Consider the following 10,912-nt stretch of genomic DNA (forward strand, 5'->3'; position numbering starts at 1 on the left):
TCTCTAAAGGGCTCCTGAGCCAAGAGGATCCTTAGGGCACTGAGCAAGCAGAGCTCTGGGGAACGAGGGCCTAAGGCTGCAGCGAACCGGAAGGCAGGTTCAGAGAGGCTTTTGCCTTTCAATTATGCACCTCTGTATTTGTTCCCAACCTGAGGAAGGAAGAGAGGCGAGAGGAGGGGAGAGGAGAGGCAGAGACAGAGGGAGGGAGGGAAGGAAGAAGGAAGAGAAAGATTGGGCTTTAATATAGCACTCACAGTTAAGCTCTCTCAATTAATTTCCTTTTGAAGGTCACCCTTTGTACCCTGGGTTAGGTCCTCTGTCAGCCAACACAGGAGGAGCCTGGGTGTTGGGCAGATCTTCAGTGAGGAGCACCGTTCACGCTTACTGGTCCCGTCTCCAGATTCAGGTTATCACTGGTCTTAAACTAACCTGATGGTTGTACCAGATGCTGAGCTCACAAAGAATGCATGCAGATGCTTCCCTCTGAAATCAGAAATCAGTTTGGACATTTAACTGAACTGATTAATGCACTGATTAAAGGACGGCGTAGACCTCACTTTGAGGTCTAGTAATCCTTGAGGGCTAGTAATGGAGAAAACTGGCATTCATTGCTAATACCACTAAAGAAATTATTGTGGGATGTGTGACCTTACATCCACATTGCTTTTTATGGTGACCATCTATGGCATTTCCCATCAGTGCTGAGGTGAAGCTACATGGAAGAAGAACTCGGGTTGCATTCGATCTGTTATAGGCAGTAGAGGCAGTGACACCCTGCCATAGGTTCTTGGGGAATGAAGCTTCAGATCCTGATTTAAAGGCAAACAACTTCCCCATTCTCAAGTAATCTGGAAAAACAGACAAACCACTAAGCTACTAATAGTCAAGAGCTTTTTCTGAATATGGTAGGCAATTTACATCTGTAAAAGTTTTAGGTCAGCAACAAACAGTACAAGAAATGTATCCAATGCCCAACGTATGACACTGTAACCTCTCTGTATGTCAGTTTGATAATAAAAATTTGAGGAAAAAAAAAGTTTTAGGTCAATACAATTCATTTAAATAGAAAACTCTTAGGAATGAGAACATAGTTGGGAAGAATGTATAATTTTACATGATCATAAATGTCTCTAAAAGCAAAGAAGGCTTGTCAGGAATGTTCATTTGTTCTTTCCTAAATGCCACTGGAACAGAATAAGAACAAAAATTGTAGCACACAGAGCACAGAGATTGGGAAAGACATGAGCTGACTAGAGAAACTGAAAAACAATTATTTTTAAATATGAAAAGCACAAGAAAGAACAGAAGGTAACTATTCAGAGAAGATAGTACCAGCTATCTGGAATGCAGAAGAGCAAACCAATGGAAGTTTACCAACCAGAAGCCACTGTAAGGCTTTCAACTAAGAAAACACTAGCTACAGTGTAGTATGGGGTAGGACAAAGGTAAAAACAGATGGATCCGGCAAAAATCTATTGGTAGAGCCATTGGGTCTTCTGACTCCCACATCAGATTGCAACAATGCCCCTGGAGCAAAAGCCTGGAGGCTCACACTATGGAGAAACACAGACAAGGCAGTAACCAGTGAGGCACGGGTCTGAATTAAGAGGAACTGGGTGAAAATACTGAGTGCCAAGGTACCACCCGCCTTGCCCCTCAGCCCCTCACATCCTAGCTCATCGGATCCAGACAAAGGTTTGGACAAACCACACAGCCCCAGCATCATTCTTACATGAAGGAATCCTCAAGAAAATGTCTAGCTGGATTATCTTGTCAACCTGTATGAAAGTCTATACATGAAGTTTCCAACACATAAATATAAAACTATAAAGACAGACAGAGAAATGATAGCAATAGCAATGAGACCTTCCTCTTTTGCAATCTTCTTTTCCAGAAGAAGTCATCAGAAAGTGGCCAGTTGCTTGAGTGCGAGCAGAGGCAATCATGCAAGAGTCTATGGATGTGCTCTAGGACCCTCCCCCCCCCGCCCCCCCCCCCCCGCCTGGTATAGTCCCTTGGATGTCCCCAGCAAATCATAATCAAATAAGAAACGCACTGAGGACTTTCTCATAGCCAGAAAGGGGTCTCACAACTGTGACGTGGCCATAGATGGCAAAGAACCCAGAGGTGTTGGACTGGAGGCAGGGTAACAAGAAGGACATGCTGGTTTGTTTTCTTATTAACTTCATTTAGGTATAACTTACCAACAATGAAATGTACTGTGTTAAGATTAGAGTCCACTAAGTTATGGCAGATGTCTACCATGAGCGCATAGATCATGCCATCTCCCTCCAAAGCCTTCTGGTATTGCATGATTTCTGCCTTTCCCTCGTCCTCTTCACTATACAACCATTATTAGTCCATTACTGGAGAATTCTATCAGTATGGATTCGTTTTGCTTGTTAAACAATTTCATATCAATGCAATCATGTGGAATAGAGTATTTTCTCAATAGCTTGATTCATGTTTTTATGATTCCTTTTGGTTAAACCTTGTATCAATAGTTTGGTCATTCTTGGGCTGGGGATATAGCCTAGTGGCAAGAGTGCCTGCCTCGGATACACGAGGCCCTAGGTTCGATTCCCCAGCACCACATATACAGAAAAACGGCCAGAAGCGGCGCTGTGGCTCAAGTGGCAGAGTGCTAGCCTTGAGCGGGAAGAAGCCAGGGACAGTACTCAGGCCCTGAGTCCAAGGCCCAGGACTGGCCAAAAAAAAAAAAAAAATAGTTTGGTCATTCTTATTCTTGAGTAATATTCCATCTTATGCATACCCCATATACATAATAGCATATAAATAATCATATAATATACTATCATGCATACAATATATGCACCTGTTGACTCACATTTGAGTTGTTTGAAGTTTTTGCTTTTTTTATCAATAGCTATGAACACTGGTGTAAAGTCTTTGTGCAGACATAAGCTTTCATTCACTTGATAAATGTCTGAAAGTATTTAGTTATCTTCTGAATGAGAAATAAAATTGTGAAATCGTACCCTGAGTATACAATTTATTTTACGTGAGCCAGAGATATTGTGTCTCCATTTCACACCATCTATAACAAACACCTGAGACAATCAGCTTATAAAGATAAAAGGTTTAGTTCCACCCAGAAATGTAGCAACTTCTGTCTATTACTGTCTGGGCTGTTTGTTGGTCTCTGTGGCAGCACAGCAGATTCTGACTAGAGATCATGGTAGAGGAAAACCATTTACCTCAAAGTTGGAAAGAAATCAAAGGCAGTGAAAAGGAGGCTAAGATCCCACAATCTACTTCAAGTGCATGCCTCCTAATGACCTAAAAAATCTCCCACTAAGTTCCATCTCCTCCAGGGTTCAGACACCTTAAAGCTTCACCCCCTTAAGTAGTCTACCTTAGAATGCAGGGCCTTGACTTCAAACTACAGTACCACAAAAAATAAAGAAAAGTGGTTCTATTACTTGTCAGTAGTACCATTGTGTGGGCCTAACACGTGGGTATTGGGGCACATTTATCCAAACCATGACCCATTAGCACTGGAAATACATGAGCACTGCATTGATTTATATCCTTTACACAGTTGCGATTTCAACTTGTAATCATAATAGTGGGTTTATGGTGGTGTCTACTTCTTACTTCAGTTTGCATTTCCCTGAGGAATAACACCCATCTTTAGTCATTGAATTTACAAGCATTCTCCCCAGGAGTCTTTTATGTGAGAGTGAAGATATCATACACCATCATAGACCAAATATCTGGGAAGCATTCTGGCTTTGCCTTCTTCCTCAACATATTCCAAATGCCACTAAGTACAGGTCACCCCATTACTTCAAGTTCCACGCTCACTCCCTCTATCCATCTCCAAGGCTGTCACCTTAAATTGGACATGTTATTTAAACTCATACACTCTTCAGAGAGCTGAGGTTCACGGTGTCCAATCTTCTTCCTTCAAGCAGTCCTCCCACGAATAAAGTGGTAGTCACTGTGACCATGTTTTTCAGTCATAGCAGGTAACTATTGACAATAAAGTCTATCTTCTCTGCCACAGTACAGAGCAGGCCCTGAACCCCTTTCCAGCACCTTTCTTTTGTAGTGTTCCTCTTCACATCTTAAGGCACAGCTCGGCATGTCCTAACCACCACATGCCTACCCAACTCACATCTACGCCTTCCAGACCCATGCGAGGCCTTTCCTTATTACTCTGCCATGTCATTCTCGGGTATACAGCTGAAGGAGAGTAAACCAACATATAACAACGATATCAGAAAGAGAACATGAGGAACTGGAAAGAGAAGTGAAGAGGACTGAAGGAGGCTGCGCCAAACCCTTCAAATGCTGATGGAAAAGGCAGGAGGCAAAGGAGGAAAGTGACCACAGTAGTATGGGTGAACAGGCATAAAAATGGAAACGTAGTAATGAAGCCTGCTTACATTGCAAGTGGACACTAATTTTAAAAAGGTAGAAAGAAAGTAGTTTGTGTTTTTGTGTTGCAATCTATCAACATCTGAACGTTGGGGATTTTAAGCCATTATCTCATAGGCTGACGGTCTGCTCCTTTGAGAGCCACACAGTCTATCTGGGGATCACTGGGACTCCCCAGACCCATAACCATGACATGCTTGCAAAATCTAATTCACAACATGGTCCCCCAAGTCTGTACTCTTGCAAGAGTTTCCTGGGTGTGGATCCTGCTGGGTGTTTAGTCCCCTGCAGCTTTCTTTCTTCTGTGCATTCATCCCCAGGGTCCAAAGGAAGAGAGACAGAATGATAAACACCATTTCTTTTCTTCTGTTAGACAGAGAATCTGTGTGGGGTGCATTCTTGTCCCCCGAGGACACCAGACATGATGTAGGGGGCTTGGAGGAGAGGCCCAGCCATAAAACCTGCTCAGCCTGTATTCTCACCCAGCCAGCCCCATGCCTGCATCCTGAGGCAGGCAAACAGCAAGGACTCAACACCTGGAAGTCCCTTTGCCAGGAGCCGCTGGGAACAGTAAGGCCCCAGGTTCTGATCCATAGAGTCCTCTAGATCTGGTGATATTTCTGAAACAAGTTTAAGGGTGTTACCACAGGGAATGAAAGATCTTTATTTCCCTCACTATGTAGTTCTGTAGAAAAACTGGGCCTGGAGGAAAGAAGGCTTCATACTGCATGTGAAACTCAGGTGAAGTTATGGGCAAAATGGTTTCTGACTGTAACATAGGGTTGGTATCTGCAGACATGGAATCGTAACTGCCCAGTGACACTGCCTCATGGACATTTAATATCAAGGTACCTGGCAAGAGTATCTGAGTTTTCTATTTCCATCATTCCTCTGGCCATGTAGTCAGGAGAATAGCAGCCCGATAGCTTTATACAAGTTGAAAGAGGCGATGAAGATACAGAATGCTCCCTTCAGATAGTATTTATAAATTAATGCTTTTTATCCATGGATTGAACTATCATCCTATTGAAGCATGCGTCTGTTTATTAATTTTATTAGGTATTGTGTAAATGCTATGGGCCCTTCTCTCAGAAACAGGATCTTCTCAGACCTAGGAAAGCAGCCCTGCAAGGATGTGGAATGGGAGTGAGAGTAGGAATATTAGACTGCTAATTCTATACAAATAACTACTTCCCTTTACCATACTTTGCAATTTACTTTAATGAATGCTGGTCAGACTAATGATGTCATTCTTTGCTTATGTCTGCAAAGAAAGCATCCACATTTTCCAAGATACCATCAGGAAGTAAAAAACAAAAGATCACATTCATTGGCTAGAATCTTAAAACAAACCAACACAAAGGGAAATAATAACTAACATTGCAGATTAAATTAAATTCTCCCTGCCCTCCCGTGTGCTCTCCTTCCTTCTTCCCTCTTTCTTTTACCTTTTCTTTCTATAATTAATCTTTTGTCATATATCAAGCATGGACTCTATGCAATATACTTGACACAGTTATACAATTAGAGGAAACCAAATGATGAAGACAATTTAATAACAAACTATGAAAACTGAATAAATCAGACAGCAAAAAAATATACCATGTGTATACCAATGTTCCCTTTTCAAAAATGATGCACATAGTTATTCTGATAAAAAAAATTATTGTGTGACTACCATCATCATCATCGCAAAAATGTAGATCTTGAAATACAAAATCAATAAAATTCTATAGCATATGAGAGAACTTATCTAGGCAGGAAGTGGAAACCTTGTTCTGCCTTCCTGGGGATTGAATGCTTTGTAAGGACTCTGGCAGTGGTTGCTGACTGAAGCTCTCCACAGTGCACAGTACAGACCCCGAGTTCATATGTAATGCCTAGTTGACATCTCATCCACATCTACTCTTGCTTTGCAGCACACATCTCAGTGCCACAGCAGTGACCGACACAGGTCCTGTCACAAGGGCATGACTGCGAATCAGACCCGGGTCCCTGAGTTTGTTCTTCTGGGATTCCCATTCAGCCCAAGGACAAAGCTCTTGCTCGCTGGCCTCTTCTCTCTGTTCTATGCCTTCACTCTGTTAGGGAATGGCGTCATCCTGGGGCTCATCTGGCTGGACCTGAAGCTTCACAGCCCCATGTACTTCTTCCTCTCCCACCTGGCCATCGTGGACATTGCCTACGCATCCAACAATGTCCCCAAGATGCTGGCAAGCCTTCTGAGGGAGAGAGAAACAATTTCTTTTGTTCCATGCATAATTCAGACCTTTTTATACCTGGCTTTTGCTCATGCTGAGTGTCTCATGTTGGTGATGATGTCCTATGATCGGTACGTGGCCATCTGCCATCCCCTTCGATACTCTATCATCATGAGCTGGAGAGTGTGTACCACTCTGGCTGTCACTTGCTGGGCATGTGCCTTCCTCCTGGCCCTGGTCCATGTCATTCTCCTCCTCAGGCTGCCCTTCTGTGGGCCTCATGAAATCAACCACTTCTTCTGTGAAATCCTGTCTGTGCTCAAGCTGGCCTGTGCTGACACCAGGCTCAATGTAGTCATCATCTTCGCAGCCTGTGTGTTCATCCTAGTGGGCCCCCTGTGCCTGGTGCTGGTCTCCTACACGCGCATCGTGCTGGCCATCCTGAGGATCCAGTCAGGGGCAGGCCGCAGGAAGGCTTTCTCCACCTGCTCCTCCCACCTCTGCGTGGTGGGGCTCTTCTTTGGCAGTGCCATTGTCATGTACATGGCTCCCAAGTCCAGCCACCCTGAGGAGCAGCAGAAGATCCTCTCACTGTTCTATAGCCTTTTCAACCCCATGCTGAACCCCGTGATCTACAGCCTGAGGAATGCAGAGGTCAAGGGCGCCCTAAAAAGAGTGTTGTGGAAACAGAGATCAGGGTGAAGCCATGTTGAGGGAAGTCTTGAAGGGAGATGTGTTCTCTGTGAGAATATTGATGGGAATAAAATTGCTTGAGAGTTCCATTTCTTTGATTTATGATATCCTGAATATTTATTGAGTAGGCTCTGTTTATAAGTGCAGAGTACTAATCAGGAGCAAGCCAATATCACTTTTGATCACACTTGTTCTGTGCCTTAGGGAATGAACAAACCAATAAATACTACCTAATTATGTGTTTCAAATATGTAAAGAGAGTAGTATTAGATCATAAAATCACTATGTTTAGAGTGGCCTGAAATTTCATCTCATCCAATTCCTGCTTCATCTAGGTCAATGTGCCCAAGGGCATGCTTTTCACCTTCATGAAACGGCCGGTGATATCTCCCAAGGAAGTCGGCTCTGCCTTCTCCCCCTCTGGCCTTGGAGGGTGGGACTGCCCAGTGACTATGCATCTTTGTTCTAGCAGCAGAGTTTTAGGTCCATATCCATTAAAGAGACTTTTCTATAATGCTTTCTTGTATGGTGTACCTATCTGCCTTGTAGAAAGTTTAGTAAAATTCCTTTCAGCTCTATCTTACGAATAAGTTCAGAGAGAGTTTTAGTGGCTGGCTCTTCTTTAAATGTCTGATAGAATTTAGCATTGAATCCATCACGTACTATTTCTCTTCATGAATATTTATTAATATTATGTGACCTTCTCTGTATCTTCTGACTGATTTTAATCTAATCTCCTCTATCAGGTATTAGTAAAGCTACATGTGCCTGCTTTCAGGATCTGTTTTCTTGGTAAACTCTTCTGTAACCTTTCATCTTAAAATGTTTATAATGTCAGTGAATGTACTTCTTATTGACAATAAACGTTCAGGTCATGCTTCTTGATCCAACTCACTGTTCTAAGTCTTTTGTATGAAAATCTGAGATCATTAATGTTCAGTGTTATTATTGAGAGGCATGTAGTAATTCCTGTGATTGTGTTGTTTTTGTAGTGCTCTTTTGCTTCTCTGTTCATCTAGTAGGAGTAATTATTTTTCTGGTTACATTTATCTTCCGGTTAATTGTGTAGGATTCCAATGAGTATCTTGAGAAGTGCTGGTTTAATGGTCATAAATTGTTTCAGTTTTGTTTATTATGATAGGATTTTATTTGTACCTCAGTCATGAATGATAGCTGTACTGAGTAGGTTGATTTAGATAAGCAGTTATCTGCTTGCATTTCTTCAAAAACATCATTGCATGAGGCTTTTAAAATCTGCTATTGTTATAATGGGATTACTACAAATGCGACTTAGATTTTTCTTTTTCAACCTTCAGTATCTTTGTGAAAAGTTACTGTTTTAACTATCATATGTCTTGGGTTGATTCTTTTCTAATATTTTTTATTGGCCGTTATAAAGGCTTCCTGCAATAGAGTGACTGCTTCTGTCTTAAAATTGTGAACATTTCTATTATTTTATTGAAAATACTTTTCTATTCTTTAGCTTATAGCTCTTCCATCTGACCTATGCCCATCATTCTTACATTTGGTCTCAATAATATCACAGAAGTGTGTGTGTGTGTAATATATCCTTATTGTAAAGGTGATATATAGTTACATAAGCAAGGTAATGAGTACATTTCTTTTTAAAGAGTTACCCCTTTTCTCATTTTCTTCTACTTACCCCTTCTACCCCCAATCCCCAAATTGTATAATGTATTTCGTACATAGTGTCTAGTCAGTATCATTGTTGCATTAGTTCATCCTTCGTCCTCCTGTTTCTATGATTCCCTTTCCTTCCACAAGACATAAAAACTTATATATAAGACAAAGGGTACAGAAAACTAAAACAGAAAAAATAAGAAATAAACGCTCACAGGACATAATAAGAACCTTCCAATTCTTGGAGTTCATTTTGATATGCTTCATTATATATGGTCCTATGCACTTAGCAACTGGGCTACTGGGATCCCCTGTTATGAATATCATAGACATATTCTAGTTATTACAAATGAGGGAAACCATGAAACCTACTTTTCTTTAGGCCTGACTTACTTCACTTAAAGTAATTTTTTCCATGTCCTTCCATTTCCTTACAACTGAGGCAATGTCCTTCTTTCTGCTAGAAGCATAGAACTCCACTGTGTATATATTCAAGCCTACTTGATCCATTCATCTACCGAGGGGCATCTGGGTTGGTTCTATATCTTAGCTATGGTAAATAATGCTGTAATGAACATGGTTGTGCTCATAACATTAGTATGATTTGGGTCATTTGGGTAAATGCTCAGGAGTGGGATTGCTGGGTCATAGGGGAGCTCTATGAAGAAATGCCATACTCCATTCCAGAGTGACTGAACAAAATTATACTCCCACCAACAGTCTTCTTGATTTTTGTTTCTCTGATCCCTATTTGATCATTTTAATAAATCTATGTTTTCCTGAGTGTGATATTCTATCTTAGGTTTGATCTATTCTACTGGAGAGACTTTTACAGAGTTTATTAATTGACTTATTGAGCTTCTTATTTCCTGAATTTCAGGAAAGGAACAACTTAGTACTTATCCTTATTAAATGTCTTATTCATATACTCTATTGTCTTCTTTACTTTGATCAGCTGTTTATATTCTCTTTGGGTTCTTTTGACTGTTTGTTTTCATCCTCTGTGAGTTCATCCAATTGCTTTTGAAGTATATAAGCTATTAACAGAAAATGCCTACAGACTCATTTCTTCTTGGACACACCCATGGTTCAACCATGACATCCGGTGGTCTTGGTGTGTAGGCCTCTGACTGGGAGGCCCCAGAATTGGCACAGCCCTCTATGGGCTCTAATCTTCACCGCTCAAGGTCTTCATGGCACGTATTATCCAGACCACTGGCCAGAGCTTGGCTGTATTTCCCATCTTTTACGTCCTTCTGTCTGTTTGAGCACCAGTCTGTTATCTCGTACGCATGTGGATTTTGCATAATGGTGATCGATCACACATTCCACCTTATCCTCTGTGAGTTTCCCAGCCCTCTCGGTGAGGTGAGGTCAGTGTCTACCTTTCTCAACACAGCATGAACATATCTTTACTCCACACCCTAACGGCAGACATGTCAAAGGCTATATTCTGCTTCCCATTGAAGTTGGTGTTAAGTACTTGACAAATGTGCTGGAAATTCTCAGAAATCACTAAAGCCGTGGTGGTGGCAATGGTGGTGTCCAGTTTTTAATGCATTTCCTCTTTCACTGTAAAGAAATGCATTAAAATTACTTTTTAAAGGGGAACAAAGAAGGGATAAGAAAATAAACTAGGATCTATGTGAATACGATAAAAGTGACTTTGGTGCATGTATGGAAAAGTCACGATGAAACTATTCTGCATAATTAATATATACTAATAAAATACATTGTATTTACTTATTTATTTTTAGTTAAATGCTAGAAATTTAAACTAAAGCCTGGAACTATGCTAGCCAGTGCAAGTAGCATCTTCCTCATGGCTTATAAAGGGTATCTTCTCACTTTCCTTACAAGGAAGAGGGAGAAGTCTACATTCTTAACACTGTACAGATTACAGGTGAATGTAGCTTTTTCTATTGATACAATGATACTACATAAAATACAAATATATTTACCTTCCATTACCT

At 41.2% G+C, this 10,912-nt stretch overlaps 1 protein-coding gene and 1 pseudogene across 1 annotated transcript; one reads left to right on the top strand and one right to left on the bottom strand.

Annotated features, from left to right (window-relative positions):
• The first annotated feature begins 6,374 nt into the window (after window positions 1–6,374).
• On the top strand, window positions 6,375–7,307 carry LOC125345690 (olfactory receptor 2A5-like). Its single transcript, XM_048337736.1, has one exon. It carries the CDS (start codon window positions 6,375–6,377, stop codon window positions 7,305–7,307), a length of 933 nt encoding a protein of 310 aa, XP_048193693.1.
• A 2,694-nt stretch (window positions 7,308–10,001) lies between these two features.
• LOC125345691 lies at window positions 10,002–10,491 on the bottom strand (annotated as a pseudogene).
• Between the last annotated feature and the right edge of the window lie 421 nt (window positions 10,492–10,912).

The sequence above is a fragment of the Perognathus longimembris genome, chromosome 2 (genome assembly GCF_023159225.1).
Source record: "Perognathus longimembris pacificus isolate PPM17 chromosome 2, ASM2315922v1, whole genome shotgun sequence".
Classification (NCBI taxonomy): Eukaryota; Metazoa; Chordata; class Mammalia; order Rodentia; family Heteromyidae; genus Perognathus; species Perognathus longimembris.

What these genes read in the sequence shown, in the direction of transcription:
- LOC125345690 (XM_048337736.1), top strand. Translation starts at nt 6,375, where the DNA reads ATGACTGCGAATCAGACCCGGGTCCCTGAGTTTGTTCTTCTGGGATTC.